General features: G+C 38.8%; 4 protein-coding genes across 5 annotated transcripts; 3 read left to right on the top strand and 1 right to left on the bottom strand.

The window, feature by feature from the left end:
- Nucleotides 1-8,323: 8,323 nt before the first annotated feature.
- LOC110701467 lies at nucleotides 8,324-9,937 on the bottom strand. The gene has a single exon (XM_021879118.1). The coding sequence runs from the start codon at nucleotides 9,935-9,937 to the stop codon at nucleotides 8,324-8,326; it is 1,614 nt and encodes a 537-aa protein (XP_021734810.1).
- Nucleotides 9,938-11,711: 1,774 nt separating this feature from the next.
- On the top strand, nucleotides 11,712-13,063 carry LOC110701292 (small heat shock protein, chloroplastic-like). Of its 2 annotated transcripts, none has more exons than XM_021878918.1 (2): nucleotides 11,712-12,077; nucleotides 12,548-13,063. In XM_021878918.1, the coding sequence occupies exons 1-2, from the start codon at nucleotides 11,780-11,782 to the stop codon at nucleotides 12,856-12,858; spliced, it is 609 nt and encodes a 202-aa protein (XP_021734610.1). In that variant the 5' UTR covers nucleotides 11,712-11,779; the 3' UTR covers nucleotides 12,859-13,063. The 2 variants fall into 2 exon arrangements, with proteins under 2 accessions (XP_021734610.1, XP_021734611.1); XM_021878919.1 differs by having other exon boundaries at nucleotides 11,729-12,035.
- Nucleotides 13,064-14,768: 1,705 nt separating this feature from the next.
- On the top strand, nucleotides 14,769-17,293 carry LOC110701291 (small heat shock protein, chloroplastic-like). Its single transcript, XM_021878917.1, has 2 exons — nucleotides 14,769-15,110; nucleotides 16,756-17,293. The coding sequence occupies exons 1-2, from the start codon at nucleotides 14,867-14,869 to the stop codon at nucleotides 17,061-17,063; spliced, it is 552 nt and encodes a 183-aa protein (XP_021734609.1). The 5' UTR covers nucleotides 14,769-14,866; the 3' UTR covers nucleotides 17,064-17,293.
- A 635-nt stretch (nucleotides 17,294-17,928) lies between these two features.
- On the top strand, nucleotides 17,929-19,890 carry LOC110701523 (small heat shock protein, chloroplastic-like). Its single transcript, XM_021879160.1, has 2 exons — nucleotides 17,929-18,610; nucleotides 19,065-19,890. Exons 1-2 carry the CDS (start codon nucleotides 18,400-18,402, stop codon nucleotides 19,373-19,375), a joined length of 522 nt encoding a protein of 173 aa, XP_021734852.1. The 5' UTR covers nucleotides 17,929-18,399; the 3' UTR covers nucleotides 19,376-19,890.
- Nucleotides 19,891-21,218: the final 1,328 nt, after the last annotated feature.

Here is a 21,218-nt window from a genome sequence, read left to right as displayed (position 1 = left end):
GACCTTGTAAGTAGTAGGTGCCTACGCGGCACCAAGCAACTCTCCACGTGTTGGAGGGACATGCCACGTTCCGAGAAGCAGCTCTCCGCGTGGTAGAGACTAATGCCGGTAAGGACATGAATTATTCAATGATTAACGAGGGCTTTAAACGGCACGACACTCTTTTACCGGCATATTATGATTCTACCGGTATATCCCGTACAACTAGCCCCCCAAATGAGGGCGTTAGTAAAACTGACGTACTCACTTGCGTTGGAACACGGTGGTGGTATGTACGATATGTCATACAAGAATGTGTTAAAAAACAAAAAGAAAATCTACGATTTGCCCCCCGAGTGAGCAAATTGACGATAGTAATTTGCTCAATAAAAACATGAAAAAATCTACAATTTGCCTCCCAAGTGAGCAAATTGACGATAGGACTTTGCTCAATACATGAAAAAATCTACAATTTGCCCCCCAAGTGAGCAAATTGACGATAGGACTTTACTCAATTACCGAGTAAAATGCCGACATGTTTTGGCTCAATAAAATACTGAAACCGAAAATAGGAGTTAAAACGATTTCACACATTTGAAAATTTATCCCCCAGGATTTGGCGGGAAAATGTAGTAAAATAATGGGGCACGTGTCAGTCATCGAAGTAGGTTATTTTCGAAAAGGCGTTTTATTACAGCCGTTGGATTGCATGCAGTAAATGTCACATCAACCACTTCATTTGTACAGTATAAATAGTAAATTTCGTACTTTTGACCCTTCATGTCTGTTGCGAAAAAAATTTCGAAAAAATTCTACTTCACTTCGCTCGTAGCGCGCTTGTATTTCTGCGATTCAAGGCTCAATTTGTCAAGGGTTTGTTCAGTTGTGTTGTGACCGGTGTTTGTAAACAGAGGACACTTTATTCCCGAGTTACGCTTTCAAGAGTTGAGTTGAAAAGGAGGTAAAAAACCCTAACTTTCTTTTCGATTTCTCACTGGTTTGTGGTTTAGTAGATTTTGCGTTTATTTCATTATTTGTGAATGTCTGGTCTGGAATGCATGCAAACATGGGTAAAGCCAATGAGGCTGAACTCTGTACACCCTTAACTTCTGTAGAAGAAAGAGAAGCTTATTATCGTCATAAGTTTCTAGCTGACGCCGAGAAGGCTTTGCGTCCTACCAACCCTGATATTCCAGAGGACATAGAGATTGCTGATGTTGAGCCTATTAGCGTTCAATATCATTTGAGGTCAAATTTGGATTTATTTAATCAATACGACACTAATTTTGATAGGATGCCGAGAACGAAACACGCTAGTTACCAACGTGAGGTTGGTGAAAGCAGTAAACCTTACGTTGATGAAGAAATGGTTGACCTAGGTCCTGAATCTTCGGATATCCGAGAAGAAGATATCCGGTCAGTCGAAGATAGCCTAGAACGGCAAGAAAGCGGGGGTGAAAACATCGGTAACGAAGACGATGCAGATGGGTCTGAAGAGGTTGGGGAGGGAGAAGATGATGAGGGTGAAAACAGCGAGACCGACGAGGAAATTGCTACAGATTTCAACCTTGCTGCTCAGATTGCAGAAGAGGAACGTCTCAACGAGGAATACGACTCAGATCAAGATGAACCAAAGTATCTGGAACCTCAAGAAATTCCCAGTAGCTATGAAATAACTGAGTCAACTGTGGATCCGGTATGGTTGCAGACAGCCACCGAAAAGGATTATTGCCAACATGGAAAACGCTTCTACCGTCTCCCTGATGGTTACGAACTGAGACTACCAAGTAACGGTCAAACGGCTTTGGACTGTCCTGCCGGCCACATTGTTGTGTATGCAAAACATTTAGAGTTTGGTTTACGGTTTCCACTCCATCATTACATCGAAAAAATATTCAGGGCTTGGAATGTTTCAATTACACAGTTAACGCCTCCGACCATCCGAAATATTGTGTCTCTTGTCTGGGTTATGATATTTATGGACTTTCCCCTTACCCTGAACTTATTTCGGAGATTACATTGGATAAAAAGAGATAGTCAGTCACCCGGATGGTGGTCCCTTTTTACCGCTCCCGGTAAATGCACAGTGTGGCCAAAATTGACCTGTTGCAAGAACTGGAAGAATGAATTTTATTTTATGAGTGTTCCTGACGATTTTACCGTCCGTAGGACATTTCATCATCCACACAACATGTTTGAGACCATACGGTCGAGAGTGTTAGGACCGATGGAGAAAAAAGCTTTTAAATGGTTTAATTGTACATATGTTAGAGCCGGTAAGAAGAATAAAGTCGTTCCGGGGGTGTGGTTGCCCCATTGTAATTATATACTGGGCAACGCCCCTCTATCTCATGTCGGTCTCTGCCATACCGATGCATTTAGTATGGAAATGTTATTAAATTATATACATGTATTTAAATTTATCTTTATTGTGCATGTACTTTGCCTCTGAAAATAATTTCGATAAGTACCTTGCCTGTTTTTTCTCTTACTGTACCTAAACACACTATATATATATATATTAATTTTTGCGTTTTTGTTTTTATTTTTATTTTAGGTTTACCTTTATAATGTCTATTTTTGACGTTTCTTATTGGGTATGTCTCTCGTCAGGTATTGAGAAACTCGACTTCAGCCGACTAGGCTTGCATCCTGACGGGCGAGTGAAACAAAAGTGCCCCGATTGGGCGAGAAAGTCATACGACACTCTCCCCGCCTTCGCCACCAGAGCCAGTAAAAGAAAAAGAACAAGAGTACATGACATGGCTCCTACCGACCGCGCTACCAAACCTCGCACCCTAGCTGTGAAAATGGGTGGAGGAAATGCGTCAAAGAGGACGTCTGAGTCCTCCGGCCGAGAACAACAACAAAAAAAAACAAAAACATCATGACAATGAGGCGGCATCCCTCGAAAAGGATGCACAAGGGAGCTGGCCGGAAGGGGTCGTTAACTTGGAGGATGAGACCGAACTCCAGCCGCTGAAAAAACTAACGGTCACCTTAAGGGACTCGACTGCTACCGGCGTCGGCAGTGTAGGGGCCAAAACAGGCCAGCTGGCTAGCATCGACAAGCCTCCACCCAAGGAGACTCCGGCAGTCATCCCGACGCGCTCTGGCGGTCTCGTCAAGGGCGCTTTCGTCCCTGCTCTTGTCAGTGATTTCATCGAGATTCCGCACGTCAGAATCCCGGAAGGAGTTGCTGAGGAGTTGGCTGTACTGTTCGGTGCTGCCGGTGACCCATGGCATCCCCGAATCAATGTTAATCGTGGGGAGTCCGTTCTCAGTGACGACCCTAGCACTGGCGGGAGCATGGGGTGGAGAATGCTGAAGGACTTGGCAACTCCAGCCGACAGGCCATCCAATCGCATTACTGCTCCCTGTGGCCAGCTTATGAACAATATGCTCCGGGTAAGACGTCATTATTACCTTTAGATACCTATCATTCCTACGTTATAAACCTGTATTATGTTTACTAACGACAATTTCTGTTATCGTCAATTAGACCGTCAACTCTACTGTCGAGGTGGTACACATGTACCAGCATTATCAGCGCGCCGCCGATAACGTCGAGACCAGGCTGAAAAAGGCTGACGACGCTTGCAAGCTCGTCGTCAAGGAGCGCGACAAGGTTAAATCTGATGTGAAGACCCTGCAAAAGCAAGTGTCTGAACTAAACAGGAAGCTGACGGACCAGGAGATGTTGCAAAAGAAGGTAGCCAGCCTTGAGCAGAGCCTGAAGTACGAAAAGGAGGCTAAGGCACAGCTGGCCAGCCAAGTTGAGAAAATGGAGCGCGACAAGCCGGGAATCAGGCGTCGAGCCGTTAATCGGTTCCTGCAGACCGACCTTTACGCCAACTTGCTGGTTGACCGGTATACTGCCGGTTGGGTCTCTGCGCATCGTTGTGTGTGCAAAGCGGAGGGGTGGAATTCAACGAAGTGGCAGGCCGTCGAGAGGGCTTTTAACGAAGAGATGAACCACTCTCCTACCAGCTATGAGAGTGAGTACTTTGACGAGCTCCCCCCGCATGCTATGATAACAAACCTAGACCCACGCGAGTTGCCGGAAGTGGAGTTTGATGACGCCCTTATCAATAGCCTTGTTACCACTCATGCTGGTGAAGATGGGTCTGTCGGTCCCTCCAATAAAGAAGCTGAGAAAGAGTCTGTTAATGCAGCTGAATCAACCAAGGAGGCCGACAAGATTTAATCAGGAGGGCAGTCATCTCTGGGTTACGATGTTTATGCTTGTCTGTACCCGTTGCCATGTTTTAAACAATTACACTAGTCTGTAATATGCAACAATTTTTCTTTTGATTGTTTGAATATTTTACTTGCGTATGTCTATACTCGTTACAATTATTTCTAATCAGCTAGTTATTTACTTCCTTACCATATTACTTTGTTTTATGATATGGTCGTTATTTACCTCTTAACTAACACGTAATGATCGCCCTCTTTGAATCGCGTTTTAGTTATTCCTTGGTTTTTAACATGAGTTTACGTTTTTCGGCTTTCAAAATTATATTTCTCGGTATTTAATTTTGCGAATTAAAATTTTTTTTAGAAAACCTAAGAATTTTGTTATCGATATTTTCAAAATAAATCTTACCCCTAACACCTTGTTATCGGTATTTCAAAGATATACCTTACCAATAATACTCCCCGAGTTTTTAGACAGAATTTATTCGTAAACAAATTCTGGGAAAACTCTGTAATGCCTGTGTTGACTATTGGATATAAAACATACCGAGATAAATTATCCAACCTTTGTCAGGCTGAGCAAAGGCAGTGGATCAATCCGCACTTTCAACTCCCCTTGAGGTCCATTATTATTTTATTTTTTATTCTTCCCTCACTTGAACGATCGAGTCAGCTAGCTAGGCTGTGGTCAGATCGTATCGAAAGTAGGTAATGTGATTGTATTTCATAAGTGTTGAAATAGGTTACAATACTAGTAAATGCCGAAAAATTACATATGACAACATGTCATCAAAACTTATACTACATAAAATAGAACACACATTTCACATAAAATATTTCTTTAATACACTAGCGTTCCAAACATTTTTCAAGGGAACACCTTCAAGGGACATTAGCCGATAAGACCCTTGTCGAAGTGTTTCATATATTTGGTAAGGCCCCTCCCAGGTTGCAGTAAGTTTACCCTCTGCGTTCCCTTTGCCGGTTGCGACCGTTATGCGCAGAACTAAATCACCATCTTCCATGGGCCGATAATTGACGCGCCGGTTATAAGCGTGGCTCATTCGGTTTTTGTATGCTGCAGATTTTATGGCAGCCGTCAACCTTACTTCCGGTAGAAAATCCAATTGTTGTCGAAGCAACAAATCATTTTGACTTTCGCAGAAGTGTTATACCCGAAAAGAAGGTAATCCCACTTCTTCCGGAACCACTGCCTCTGAGCCGAAAGCGAGGTTGAAAGGAGATTCCCTCGTAGTTTCTCTTGTTGTCGTACGATTCGCCCACAAAATCTCAGGTATCAGCTCTGCCCACAAGCCTTTAGCGTCTTCTACTTTTTTCTTAACTGCCCCTAGTATCTTCTTGTTAGCGGCCTCAGCTTGACCATTTGACTGCGGGTGACATATTGCCGCATACGCAAACTTCACTTTGTATATGCTTAGAAAGTTCTTTACCGGACTACAGTCAAATTGTGATCCGTGATCAAACACCATTGCTGTCGGCAATCCGAACCGCGTAAAAATGCTTTTCCAGATAAACTTCTTTACCTCATTCGCTGTAATCTTTGCTACCGGTTCTGCTTCTATCCATTTGGTGAAGTAGTCTATCCCTACAATAAAAAACTCACGGCCACCTGTTGCCGATGTAAACGGCCCTATAATGTCCATTCCCCACTGAGAAAACGGGATTGGGTTAAGAATAGGTGATAAATCATTGGGAGGTTGATTAATTACCGGCTCGTACTTCTGGCATCTATCACATTTTTTAGCGTATTCCATGGTATCTGCATTCATTGTTGGCCAATAGTAGCCTCGTTTCATTGCTTCCAAGGACATTGACCGACCCCCCGTATGATTACCGCAATCACCCTCGTGTATTTCTTCTATCAATCTTGCCGACTCATAAGCCATTATACACCTTCGCAGCGGTAACGAAAACCCCCGCTTATACAACAAACCTCGAAACATGATAAACCAGACACTGTCTTTTTGGACCTTTCTTGCCTCCGTCTTGCCGGCAGGAAGGACATTATGTATTTTGTAAGCCAAGATATCATCATACCATTCTTGTCCCGCAATTGTACAACATACGCCCTTAGGAGGTTGTTCATCAATACTTCTTTCTTTCATAACCTCTACCATAACCGTCCTCTTAAGTCATTGAAGCTTGAACTTGCGAGTTTAGCCAAGGCGTCTGCCTGTGTGTTCATTGCTCGAGGGACCAACTTGATTTCGAAATACTCCAGCATGTAACACTCTTGAGTTTTGCCAAATATGCCGTCATGCTCGGCTCTCGAGTCTCGTAAGTGCCATTAAACTGATTTGCTACTACTTGCGAGTCAGTTGTCATCTCAATACGCCTTGCTTCCGCAGATATGCATAACTGTATTCCTGCCAACGCTGATTCATATTCTGCCTCATTATTTGAGGCTTTGAACTTGAACTTAACGGCATACTCGAACACATCTCCCTGGGGAGAGATCATAATTACTCCAGCTCCTGAGCTGGTTGAAGCAGAAGAGCCGTCAACTGATACCTTCCATGTGCCGATAGCATCCTCTTCTTCATAATAGGATGTTTCCACAATGAAGTCAGACAAAGCCTGGGCTTTAATTGATACTCTTGGTTTATACGCAATAACATACTCAGACAGTTCAATAGCCCATTTAAGCAGTCGGCCAGACGTTTCCATCTTCTGCAAAGATTTCTCTAACGGTTGATTCGTTAAGATATCAATTGCATGTGCATCAAAATAAGGGCGCAACTTTCGTGCGGCCACAACTACCGCGTACGCGATCTTTTCTACTAACGGTTACCTTCTCTCGGCAGCATTTAATACGTGGCTCACGAAGTAAATTGGCAGTTGTGTTTTTTGCCGCTCTACCAAGAGCACCGCCGCTACCGTCTTTGCCAACGCAGAGATATAAAGCTGTAATATTTCTCCTTGTTCTGGCCTTGCAACGGTGGGTAAGGACCTCAAGTGATTTTTAACAGCCTGAAACACCTTGGATTGGTCCTTCCCCCATCCAAACAGCTTGTTCTGACGCAAGATCACAAAGAACGGTAAGGCCTTATCAGCTGACTTGCTGATGAATCTTGTTAACGCGGCCATTCGACCAGTGAGCCTCTGTATGTCTTTTATACACTTTGGTTCTGGTAAACTAAGAATCGCCTCAATCTTATCGGGGTTGGCGTCTATCCCCCTTTCGCTCACCATGAAACCGAGAAACTTTCCTGACCGCACGCCGAACACGCACTTCTCTGGGTTTAACTTCATCCGGTAACGCCGAAGTGTCTCGAAAGTTTCTCTCAAATCGGCGACGTGGTCTGTAGCCAAACGGTTTTTCACAATTGAATCATCCACATACACCTCTACATTTCTTCCTTTCTGGTTCGCAAATACCTTGTCGACCAGCTTTTGGTACGTAGCCCCTGCATTTCTCAATCCAAGTGGCATAGCCCTATAGCAGAAAACTCCAGAGTCGGTAATGAATGCCGCTTTAATTTGTTCGATCCGGCTCATATAAGCTGACCTGATGATATCCGGAGAAAGCGTCCATGAAGCTCAATAGCGCGTGACCGGAAGTTGAATCTACCAATCTATCTATCCTCGGTAAGGGATAACAATCTTTCAGGCAGGCTCTGTTCAAGTCCGTAAAGTCCACGCACATTCTCCAGTTCCTTGACGGCTTCCTCACCATAACCACATTTGCTAACCATTCAGGGTATGTGCAAGGTTCGATAAACCCTGCCGCTAGCAACTTATTCACCTCTGACCGAATAGCCTCCATTTTCTCTGTTGAGAAGTTCCTCTTCTTCTGCCGAACAAGTCTTGCCCTCCTGTCGACATTTAGCTTATGTACTATGACGTCGGGATGTATCCCTGGCATCTCGTCTGCCGAGAAAGCGAACACGTCAGCACTTTCTCGCAACAATTCTACCAAATGGCAGCGTGTGTCGACATCCATATCAGATCCGACACGCACTACCCTACCGGGAACTCCAGGCTGCAATTCGATCTCTACAGTTTCGCCTCCTGGGGAAGGACGTGGCGCAGTTACCGGCCGGGTATCAAAATTTTCCATAGCCAAGTCATGTGTAGAGGGAATTCGTTCTCGCTTGGCTGGTGTCTGTTCACAAGTTGGTTGTCAGCCTGGCTGCTTCAGTGCCGATACATAACACTCTCTTGCCATAGTTTTACTACCCCGTACGTGTTTTGTCGTTCCCGCGTTGGATACATACACCATCGTCAAGTGGTACGTTGAGACCACAGCTTGCATGTCATGAATTAGAGGCCTGCCGACAATGGCGTTGTAAGCAGATGGCACATCAATCACCAAAAACTCCGCCATAACATCTCTTACTGCCGGACCCTCTCCCATTCGAACCTGAAGAACAATACTACCTTCAGGTCTTACCGTCGATCCGTTGAAACCTATCACGGGATAGGACACTAGCGTCAAGTATTTTCGGCCAATCCTCATGGCATCAAAAGCCCTAGCAAACAGGATATTTGCGGAACTTCCGTCGTCAACGAGTGCCCGCTTGATATATGCTCCATTTTCCGTCAATATCAGCACCAACGGATCATCATGAGGGTAAATTACTCCCTTAGCATCCTCCTCCGAAAAAGATATCGAAAGCATGGAAGAAGGCCGAGGTCGTTCCTCTACGCTCAAAGCGTTCACTAGGTGTTGGTATTCCAACAAACTCTTCTTGGCCCCGCTTACGGAACCTCCATATACTGGCCCTCCCGTAATAACGTCGATTGTTATTTTATGCCCTGTCGGATTACCTCCCTGTCTAGATGCTTCCGCATGATTCTGTCTGTAAGTATCATCTTGCATTGATGGATCTCCCTGCTTTCGGTACTCGATTTGCCTAGGCTGTGAATTTTGCGGTCGGCTGGGACCTGCCTGGGTACGATACTGGGATAATCGCCCCTTCCTTATGAGATCTTCAATGTTCTCTTTTAACTGAACACATTCTTCGGTGTAATGACCAACGTCTCTATGAAACATGCAATATTTCTTCACGTCCCGGCCCTTCGTTATCATCGGTGCCGGTCGACTCCAATCTTCTCTATTCTGGTTTATTGAATATATTGCCGCTCTCGGGGTGTTTAATTGCGTATAACTACTATAACGATCCAATCCCCTTGTCGGCCTCCCGGACCTCTGCTGGCCTTGCGGCAGCGCCCTGCTTACGTCACCCATCTGAGAACTCGAGCTATTATCACTTTGCCTTCTGGAGGGCTCTGCCGACGATATCTGACGGCTCGTTTTCAGCAGCTCCTTACTTTTTATGTATTCATGAGCTTTGGCAAATGCTACCCCTAAATTTGGGAAAGATTTCCGCGACATATATTTTCTGAAGTCGTTGTCACCTAGCCCATTCGTCAATGCCATCACGACAATTTCTTGCTGCAATTTTGGTATAGTGTTAGCCTCGTTGTTGAAGCGTCTAATGAAATCTCTGAGCGACTCATCCTTTCGTTGCTGAATAGCCATGAGCTCGCCAGATGTCCTTTGTCTCGCACTATAACTTATGTATTGACCTGTAAACATCTCCACCAGGGTCTCAAAGCAGTCAATTGATCCCGGCTCTAAATTGGAGAACCAATCCGAAGTTGCGCCGGTAAGAGTCGTAGGGAAAACTTTACACCACACAGCATCGGTGTCGGTATATAGCAACATGTGACTCTCAAACGCAGCCACATACCGCTTTGGGTCCCCCTTACCGTCATACGTACAGGACGACATCTTTATCTTCTCCATTTGTTGGTCAAGTACCTCTTGTGTGAACGGAGATACTCTGGGCCTGATGATCACCCTGACTGCCCGCCTTTCCAAGCCACTAGAAACCTCATGCCGATAAGAACCTGAATCCCCCACCTGGGCGCCTTGTGTGAGCTAGCGCTCGGCCAGTGTGGTCTCTCGGCCCCGGCTTCTTGACGGTTGTTGTTGTCCCGCCTGATTGAACTGACTCTCCAAGTTCACTATCAGCGGCTTTGTCGGTACCTCATCCCGCATTCCCCATGCCGTTAACTCGGCTTCCTTTCTTTTCTTAGACATAGCCCGCATGACCTTGGCCGTTATCTCTAGCTCCTCCGGGGTAAACCCTTCCAAGGGATCTGGGGTCACTGCTCTGCTACGGTCAGGTGTTATGGGCCTGTTCATTGTGTTACCGTGAAGGAGATGAGTTTCATCTTCGACCATGATTTCTGGTAGTACGGTTTTATTCGTGTTAGCATTAAGGACATTGTTATCGTATTGCCGGTTATCAACTTCTGGCACCGGTACTGAAGTTTCCTTACTTCATTCCATGACTGTGAGAGGTCCTGTTGGACGATAGAAGTTATTACTATCCCCTCCTTCTAGCGCCAATTGTTCCTGCTGGACTGCTTCCGTTAACGTCTGAGGGCTGGTAAAGGTTTACCGTCCAATTGCTCACCTGCACAGCCAATACAGATTAGCTAGCCCGGGGGTTATCCGGGAATAACCACTCCGATGCTAAAGTCAGTACCTTTGTGAGAAGAAAGTGAAGAAAGTGAAAGAAGAGAGAGAAAGTGTTTTAGAGAGAGATAGATTGTGTCTTTGAAATGAGGATTTGCTTGGGTATTTATAGGAACACAACCAAGCAGGTGCCACCTATACAGATAGGTGGCACACCGACCTTGTAAGTAGTAGGTGCCTACGCGGCACCAAGCAACTCTCCACGTGTTGGAGGGACATGCCACGTTCCGAGAAGCAGCTCTCCGCGTGGTAGAGACTAATGCCGGTAAGGACATGAATTATTCAATGATTAACGAGGGCTTTAAACTGCACAACACTCTTTTACCGGCATATTATGATTCTACCGGTATATCCCGTACACTAGCAAATGTAAGAAATCATCTCCGGAATCGAGTAATACTTGTACGATGCCCAACTTGGCTCACTTGGTAAGGTGAAATCACATGTGATTAGTGTTTTGGCATTTAGAAACACAAAAAGTACTTTAAGAAGGAATTGATGTCTTACCACAAACCTAAGCAAAGTAACGAGGCATCTCACACTCCGAACATTAAGGCACGCACAAACTTGGAGTACATGCTTGGATAACGTATTTGGTGTATATCATAGTTATCTGCCTATTTACAATAATGTAAAAGTTAAACAAAGTATAAACAATAAATTAAACAAGGAAGAATTCACCTTGATATCACAATAAATTATTACTACGTATAACTTTCATTAGTCTGTCTCATATAAGATTTTGGCATGTCGCTAGCATTTTTTTTTAATATTAGGTTACACTTTTCATTACACATATTAAGATATTTATACAATAATCGGTACAGTCTAGCTAGCTACGAGTATGATATACGTACTCATAAAGTGTACGAACATGAAGCTCATAATTTTTGTTAGGAGAAGCTAGCCTCATTACTTTGATTTGATTAAAATAAAGAGCATCAAAATATGTAGGAAATGAGGCTTTTCCTGACAAAAAGAGAAGATGCATAATCAAGCTCAACAAGTAACCATTCATACCTTCATATACATTTCTATAAATAAGTTCCATAGGATAGATTTTTCTAAGTTCACCTTAAATCTTCTTCAATGGCAAGCACATTATTGACAAGCTCTTCTGCTACAACCCTCGTGTCGAACCGGGCCTCATCCAGCCCATTACCAAATGGGTCGGGCCCTCGTTCGAGGTTGTCCCAAGCACCATCACTAATTAAGACCCCTTCATCAAGGTCTTGTTTGGTGGTGAGAGCCCAACAAGCAGGAGGTGGAAGTCCAAGGAGAATTGAGCCAATCTCATCTGAACAAATCCACAAAAAGGTTGCCCTACTAGAAACTTCTCCTTATGGTAAATATTCCACTCCTTCAACTGCTTTGCTATCTTACATAGGTGAGGAGGATTCTTTTTCTCCTTAATATGAAGTACATTACTCGTTCCATCTCTTATGGATGTACCATGATAATAAGTCACTTTCTATATTTGGTAAGTTCAACTGTTTTCACATACGTGTTATTTTCTTTATAATATAATAACACTCAATTTTCTTCTAAAGCGATACAAATAATTATTAAAAAAAAAAATGAACCTCAAAGGTGTAAGGCGTTATATTATTGGATACCATGAAAATTTCCTCTTGGTATAAAATATAATGAACTCAAATCGCTTCATTTCCACCACGCACTTAATTCATAAATTTAAAATTTAAAATAAACTATAAGCATATTTTTTTCTATCTCGAAATAAGAGTCACATATACTAATTAATTAGTCACCTTTAATTTCCTAAAATTTAAATAGAGAACAATGATATTAGATTTTCAAACATAACCCTACTGGAAAAAACTGTAACTTGTTTTGCAGTGCGCACTCCATGGAATACTAGTGAGGACGAGCATGAGATCAAGATGTGGTTTGACATGCCAGGACTAGCAGGTGAAAACATAGAAGTGGAAGTTATAGACGACTTGCTTTACATCAAAGGAGATGGGGGTGTAGATGCATTTGGTAACAAGATCTTGAGTCCTTTCGATAGTAGGGTTCAACTTCCTCATTACTCTTGGAAGGAAGAAATTACGGCCGTGTTTAAGAATGGTGTCCTCTACATAACTGTGCCTAAGATCACCAAATTCGAGCACAAAGTTATTCATGTCCCTGTTAGATCCATTTCATAATTGGTCTACTGAACTGTTTGGAAGACGAAGTTTGGATTGCTTCATACATAAGAAATTTGCTTTGAATGATTGTGTAATAAAAGAGAAGCTCAAGTTAAGCTTATATTGTATGTACTAAGTTGTATACATCGGTTGTTTGTTAAAGCTAAGCTACCTATACTAATAATAAATAAGACAATTGGTCGATATTATGTGGTTGTGAAAATTATTTTCATTCTTGTTCATTATTCTGATTAATCATAGTGTTTAAATTGCTTGCTCATAACATTGTATAGATGTTTTCCAATTAACAACAAGGACTATAAATTTATTTGCATAATTTCAAGGCAATGTGATCATTATCCTCACTCTTAGGCTCTATATTCTCCATATATACATACTTTACGGTCTGATCCATTTATTATAATCTCATATTTGATTGTAAGAAGTTAATTAAGTGACCAATAATAAGTTCAGAAAAGATAAATTTAGAGTTAATAAGTTCTAACTTTGATGTATTCTCATTTCTTAACACGACCGAGACCTTATGATTAGATAGAATCGGATAAGTTCAATAAGTAACGTGAAAGTATAAAATATATATTTTAATAAAGTGACGTAAGAAAGGTAGTTAAAACTAATTTGCTTTTTTTTTTTTTTTGGGTAGTGCAAAGTGTCAATCAATGACGACTAAGCCAAAAATGATGTCAATGTCGCATATGTTAGTGTCTAAAACAGCAATGTTATAATTAGAATGTACTTAAAGCATATAGGATCATACAGTGTGTACTATGCAAAAGCCAAAAGCTTAAAAAAAGCCAAAAATATGGTCTAAAACTAATACGGAGTACAAAGTATACTACTATATAAAATTGAATTTTCTTAACTTAGGATAGAGTTGTACGCATGACTCAATCCATCTATCACCGACGCAGCCTACTTTTGTTCATGACAAGCTTACAGATCCATGTTGACCATGTATTATTATTATTGTATGTAGAATATACTTCATCATATGTTACTATTGCATGTATGAATTTAATTAAGTACGTTATTAGGGTCCCTTATAAAAAAAAAAAAAAAAGAGTACATTATTACAGTGTGTTTTCTCACTTTATACGGAATTATTAATCTTGAAATTAACTTATCTTGTTTAATGGTTCTAAAGTTGACTTATCTTATCTTAATGAAATTTAATTAACTTGATTTATCCGGATCTAACTAGCTAGCATTAGTTCTATTTCCAATGTTTAATTTCCAAGCTAAGAGGCCTAACTTGCTAATACGTGAATGTTTTTTTTCAATTTGCATTGTTAGGGCACTTGAGCACTTCTCATAATCAAATTAGTGTGCTATATATACGTGAAACGCTGAAGTTTTCGAAATGAAGGAGAAATTATCTATCAAAGAGCATGAATTGTGAGTATTTGATTTACATATTAAATTATTGTAATTTGTAATAATCATGATTCATGATGTACAATAAAAATATTGGGCATTTCTAGCTTTAGATGTACCCTACAACTAAGTAGAGATTCTCACGTAAATTTTGTACTCATCAAATAGGAAAATTAAAATTCCATTCTCCATAATTACTCCATCAATTTTTCAAACACAATGACAAACAAATCTCTGCTCTCTAGATTTGGACATTATAAATTGTAAAGAACTCTTTAAAGTGCTTGGTAAATAAATAGGGCACTTATTATAAAATGCTATAATAGTATATATAATGTACTCTACATCTTTTTTCTAGAAGAAGCTAAATTACTTTACTTTAATTATTTTATTTTTAAGTTTTATTTAGGATATATACTTTGCTTTAATTTGAGTATAGATCATAGAATAATTTATTAATCTCCCTACAAAAAAGACTTAAAACTCAACCGTTTTATAATTTATTAATCTCCCTACATAACTATAAATAAGCTAATAATGAGTGAACAAACATACAACTTGCAATTTACATTTATTTACATCTAATTATATCCTAATTATAGTCTTAGTAAGCTCAACTTACTTATCTTCAATGGCAAGCAACACATTGACATGCTCTGGTGGTGCTGCCACTATGGTGTCAAACCACACGGTCACCGGCCGCAGCCCGGCCCTAGTTGGTTTCGGCCAACGTGTCGGGGTGTCCCTAACACCATCATTGAAGACCCCTTCAATGGTGGTGAGAGCCCAACAAGGAGGAAGTCCTAAGAAAATGGATCCAATGTCACCTAACCATTTCCACAAAAAGGTTGCCCTCCTTGAGACCTCTCCTTATGGTAAGTATTCCACTCCTTCAACTTCTTTTTGGAGTTTTTCTTAATTATTTCTTATACTTGCATGAAAAAAAAATGGTTGCCTTTTCTTTTTTACCACAATGGGTTGAAATTTTAGGGCTGGCAAAAACTGACCCGACCCGAAAACACGACCCAAACCCGACCTGAAAATAGCGGGTTTGGGTTGAGATTTCTGACCCGAAAACTTAAATGGGTCGACACGAACCCGACCTGATAATTAAATGGGTTAGGTTAAGGTTGAAATTTTCAACCCGAAAAAAAAAAAAAAGAACGAACAAGAAAAAACAAAAATAACTCTTAAGCCCAAGCTCAAAAATCCACCTAATAAAAGAGAAAAACCCTAAAACCCTCACATTCTCCTTCTGAAACAGGCAAACAGCCGTTTTTCAGTTTCTTCCTCTCTCCTTGTCTCATTGCCTCACTTGTGTCTCCTTCACTCCTTTCCTTCAGTCCTACAATCATTCCTTTAACCTTCTCCATCATCTCAAGGTAATTTTCCTCTTGAATTTATTTACATGCTTTCAGGTTTTTTTTTTTTCGTTTTTAACATGTTAATTTTTGTTTAATTTCGAAGTCATTTGTTGTTTATATTCGAATTCATCATTAGTTATTAATTTTTTTACATCTAGATGTTCTTAGCTTGTATTTTAATATCTAGATCTACTTGTTTGATTTGATATTTCTTATATTAAGATGGCTATTTATGAAATTGGTGAAAATTGCATCTACTTTCTACTACTTTGTCGTAGTGTTTATGGTTTGAATTGTTTTGGAATTGAATATACATATTATTGAAAGTTGATTTTGTATTTTATATAATCTAAATTGATGACTTGAATATTTATTAATGTGTTTTTGTTATTGTTTGCAAGAAAAAACGAACAGCAAACCAGCATGTGAAGGATTTTGAGAAGTTAAAATTTTGTTGTAAATTTAAGTTTCAAATCCCTTTAATTGGAAGTTTTGGTTGTAAATTTATTACATTTAAATTTATTTATGATTTACAGATTTAAGGTTGAGATTCAACTTGTATTGATTTCTTTTTGTTTTTAAGATTTTTATTGGTAATAAATTTTTCTTTAATCTACCCAAAAAAAAAAAAAAAAAAAAAAAAAAAAAACAGGTTGAATAAGGTCAACTTCGGGTTGACCCGAATCCGAATAAATCGGGTTAGGGTCAAGAACTTCGACCCGAAATGCTAAACAGATCAGGTTCAGGTCAGGGGGTTTCAACCCGAACCCGAAATGACCCGAACACGAATATGACCCGACCTGATCCGTTTGCCACCCCTAGGTTGAATCTTTCTATATATTTCACTAGTTACCTTTTTATTTTACCAACTTTGACAACATTATATCCTATGTCGTACATATATAGTATCATATGAGTTATTTAGTTAATTTTGGTACTCACATAGTCACATATTCACATTGTGACTTGTCTATATATACAAGTACGGATCAATCTATTTTCCTAGTCCATTAATTATTTAAAAAAGTTTCAGTCGACTCACTTGTCTATATATAGGTCAGGTTAAATTATATCATGCATGATATAGAAAGATTGCGATAATAACTATACATTCAAGGCTCCAATTAAATTTGTTCCTGTATTTTTTTTTTTGTAGTGCGTACCCCTTGGAATACGAATGAGGATGAGCACGAGATCAGGATGTGGTTTGACATGCCAGGACTTGCAGCTGAAAACATCGACGTGAACGTTGTCGACGACTTGCTAGTGATCAAGGGAGACGGTGGAGTTGATGCATTTGGAAACAAGATATTTAGCCCTTACGATAGTAGGGTTCAACTCCCCCTTAACTCTTGGAAGGAAGAGATTACAGCCGTGTTTAAGAATGGTGTTCTCTATATTACTGTGCCTAAGATCACCAAATTTGAGCACAAAATCATCCATGTTCCAGTTAGATCCGTTTAATTAATTTTCTCATCACAAGTTATTGCATATTTATGAATTAAATGTCTTCAATACTCTATATGGGAGACTAGGTTTTGTGTGTGTTTAAAAACTTGTATTTGAATAATTATGTGTGATAGAGAATCTCTCTTCATACTTCTTTGCTTCAATGTATCAAGTTGTATGACTTTGTTGCTTAATTAATATCTTATGATCATACAATAAGATATGTTTTTAACTTTTTACATACCAATCCTAGTTTGTTTGTTTTTTTTTTTTTTTGAACGGGACATACGAATACCAGTTAATTAAGGGCATGCGCTACACGTGATTTTGAAAACTTTATGATATTTTTGGAGAGCATTTTATATAAATAATACTTTTTCCGCCTCATATTAATTAGTTGACTATGCCATTTAGGCATAAATGTATATATGTTTAGCAAAATTAATAAAATTTTGATATTTAGAAATTAAACATTGAGACGAATCTAATAGAACCTCACATGATTATGTGTTTTCAATCTTAACATTAAATGACAAAACCAAGTCAAAGTAAGTTATATGACTAGGCTACAAAGTTAAAACATATTGCCAATTAAATAATAATAATAATAATAATAATAATAATAATAATAATAAACAACGTATGTTAGCTTAGTGCAAGTCCTAATGACCTAATGGTCCTATGGACGTGATTGATTAAAGTTTCTGATTGTATGAAGTGATAAGTGCAGTTGAATCAGATTCAATTCCTAAAAATGGGGTTTTGGCATATAAAAAAGATAGCTGTACTGTGTGGAGTTGATGTCTTACCACAAACCTAAGCAAAGTAACGAGGCATCTCCTAATTTCACAACATAGACACAATACTTAAATTGTTTGGATCGAAAATTTTATAACAAATGTCGTGCACTACGTACTACTAGTCTATTAGTAATATGCATGTACTAATTAGATAATGTACCTTCATATATCACAATAATAAGATTATACGGAGTACGTATTATATATTTAAAATCGTTTCTAAATGTGTTTATGTGACACTTCCTCAATGGCTCAACTATTCGATTTGGCCGGGTAGAGTTACTTTCACATTTTTTTTTTAATTTTTTTTTTAACTTTTGATACGTGAGTCTTAGGAGAAGCCTCCATCCATGTGTAAGAAATGAGGCTTCTTATAGCAAAAAGAAACGGCATCACAATACAATAACTCATTAAGTCACCACTTATACCTCCACAAATATCTCTATAAATAAGCTCCCAATCGATGAATAAACAACAACTTACATTTTTATCTCGCAAAATTTGTTTTAGTTAAGTTTATTTTTAGTAATTTTACCTTTTTTTTTCCTTTAATGGCAAGCAAAGTGTTAACATGCACTGTTGCTTCAACTCCTATGTCAAACCGGGCCTCAAAAAGCCCATTACCGATTGGGCTGGGCCTACGTTCTAGGCTTTTGGTGATGCCATCACCAATTAATATTCCTTCTTCAAGGCCTTCTTTGGTGGTTAGAGCCCAACAGACAGGAGGTCCAAAGAGAATTGAGCCAATGGTGACGTATATAGGTGAGATCTCCTTGATACATTTTAAAGACGCAGTATTCAGGTCACAACTCATAATACGGAGTAATATATATCGATTCTTATTACTTGTCCTTATTGCTCTCTCAACTATTAAAATAATATACTTAATAACTTTCTAAATTTGTATGGTATTCTTTCAACTAGCCATTCCTTATACAAATGTCTATATTCAAACTTGTGTTTTTCTTCATAAATCTGTCATCTTACGTTTATTAGTTTAATGAGCCGTATCTAATAAAATACAAAGTATGGAATACTATTTATGCTAAAAAAAAAAAGTACTTACAATTTATCACAGTCTAGCATACAAAGTAAGTATATATAGATTACCCCTTCCTAGATATAGTTGTCCAGGCTCAGCTCTTTTCCTAAATTTGAAATCAATTATGATTATATTTCCGAACATACCGCCACATATAATTCATTTATTTTGCAGAGCGTAAGCCCTGTAATACTTCCGAGAACGAGCGCGAGATCAGGATGTGGTTTGACATGCCCGGGCTTGCAGCTGAAAACATAGAAGTGGAAGTTGTGGATGACTTGCTCATCATAAAAGGAAATGTGGATGTTGATGCATTTGGAAACAAGATTCTTGAACCTTATGTTAATAGGGTTCAACTTCCCACTAATACTGTCAAGGAAGAAATTACAGCTGTGTTTAAGAATGGTGTTCTCTATATTACTGTGCCTAAAGTTACCAAGTCATCTGAGCCCAAAGTTAAAAATATTCCAGTTATATCCACTTAATATTATTCATAATTACATATATAAATTGAAAATTTTACAGTAGTCTTTTGAAAAGGGTTTGAGCATTATAATTGGCTAAATTAGTTTGTCCGTACTCCATATTATCATTTTTTTTTTTAAGAAAAGGTCGATATTATCATTTTCATTTCCTTTTTTTTAATACAAAATATTAAACCATCTTTATTATTTTGGAAATTCTTATTATTATTTCCAAAATGTCTTATTTTGGAAAGTTGTATTATTATTTCCAAATGATGATGTGGAAAAACTAACCAATCAATCATGCATTATTAATATATTATGGTGAATTTTTAATAGACCGCTATAAAATTATCCTATAAAACTAGCGTTTGTTTTATTGAGTAATAAGAAATGTACTTTGTATTAGGTACTCCTTACTTTGTAATAAAAAGAAGCTCGATGTTCTAAGTATATTTTAATTTTGAAATATATTTTGTAAGCTGTATTATTACTTAATTGGTTGTATATTGGACTCCAGCCACTTATTAATTACTTCGTATATTATAAGACAAAGATGTATGTATGTTATGTGGTTAATTATTAAAGGAGACAATTAAGTCATACAGATCAAATCATGTCACTTTGAATATATAGCCATAATTATGGCAGGTGAAACGATACTTGCACGTACTCCTAATTATGTAGTCACAACTATTACAAAATGCACCTCATGACTCTAGAACGAACACATACTTACAATTAATAACTATATTCATGATTGAATTACAAGAAACGTGCACCATATAATTAAATTCATGGTTGCATACACCTACAAGCTCAATCATCATATGGTTATTGGTTAATCTCGTTTAAGGAAGCGGAGGGACATAGGGGTGAATCGCCGGGGTTGATGAAATCGAGTTGAGACTGAGGGCACGAAGGGCCAGGGACTTAGGAAGTTAGGATCCCAGGCTAACCAAAGTGACATCGTAATGGCCGATGCCTAGCTTAGTTGGTGGTGACAATAGTACATCATAAGTTCACAACATAATAGGTATATGATCGTATCATTTCTATGGCCACATTATAAGTTCACAACATAATATGTCTTCCATTAAGCACCTTCATGTATCTGTTCCTTGTATTTACGTCAACTTCATTTGTCCCCTATTTTCCTACGACAAAATCAACAACATACTCTAAGGATTGCACACGCATACTTTAATTAGGTATAAATTACATAAATATTCGCTTTTATATTTGTAAGTTATGCACAACTTTGATCAGTAATAATTTGTAATACCTTTTGTGAAAATGTAGAAAATTTTATAAATTTCATCCGATTAATATATCTAGCAATATTTTACCTAATAACAGGTATTTAGGGATTGGAAATATTAATACTAGCAATATTTAAAACACCACTTATACACATTAAATTAAAATTGGAAATATTAATACTAGCAATATTTAAAACACCACTTATACACATTAAATTAAAATTGAGAGTGAGGGATAGTTCAAGTGGTTAGAGCTCCCCTCCCGATTACAAGATAGAGATCTTGGGATCGATTCTCATCACCCACCTTTGTGGCTTTCAAAAAAAAAAAAAAAAAAAAAAAAAAAAAATTTAAAAGAACACGCCCCTAGTATATTTCCAATCACACCAGACATATGACTATATGAGGGCCCTTTACAGTACAAGGGAAAAACTATCTTTCTTCCCACACCATATTTTCCATTTTTTTTAAATAGTAAAATGATAGACATATAATGCAGCCCTTATATATAAGAAATTAAAATAAAATATTAAGAATATATAAGTAATAAATAACTACACTGATAAGTGATAAAACATCTTTTTTAAAACGTTTAATCATAA

The sequence above is a fragment of the Chenopodium quinoa genome, unplaced genomic scaffold, assembly GCF_001683475.1.
Source record: "Chenopodium quinoa cultivar QQ74 unplaced genomic scaffold, ASM168347v1, whole genome shotgun sequence".
Taxonomy (NCBI): Eukaryota; Viridiplantae; Streptophyta; class Magnoliopsida; order Caryophyllales; family Amaranthaceae; genus Chenopodium; species Chenopodium quinoa.
Note: the sequence above shows the minus strand (reverse complement) of the source record. Positions and strands in the feature narration are given on the sequence as shown.

What these genes read in the sequence shown, in the direction of transcription:
- LOC110701467 (XM_021879118.1), bottom strand. Translation starts at nt 9,937, where the DNA reads ATGTCGTCCTGTACGTATGACGGTAAGGGGGACCCAAAGCGGTATGTG.
- LOC110701292 (XM_021878918.1), top strand. Translation starts at nt 11,780, where the DNA reads ATGGCAAGCACATTATTGACAAGCTCTTCTGCTACAACCCTCGTGTCG. An exon ending in TGCTTTGCTATCTTACATAG is followed by an intron (nt 12,078 to 12,547) that starts GTGAGGAGGATT and finishes CTTGTTTTGCAG; the next exon opens with TGCGCACTCCATGGAATACT.
- LOC110701291 (XM_021878917.1), top strand. Translation starts at nt 14,867, where the DNA reads ATGGCAAGCAACACATTGACATGCTCTGGTGGTGCTGCCACTATGGTG. An exon ending in CCTTGAGACCTCTCCTTATG is followed by an intron (nt 15,111 to 16,755) that starts GTAAGTATTCCA and finishes TTTTTTTTGTAG; the next exon opens with TGCGTACCCCTTGGAATACG.
- LOC110701523 (XM_021879160.1), top strand. Translation starts at nt 18,400, where the DNA reads ATGGCAAGCAAAGTGTTAACATGCACTGTTGCTTCAACTCCTATGTCA. An exon ending in GCCAATGGTGACGTATATAG is followed by an intron (nt 18,611 to 19,064) that starts GTGAGATCTCCT and finishes TTTATTTTGCAG; the next exon opens with AGCGTAAGCCCTGTAATACT.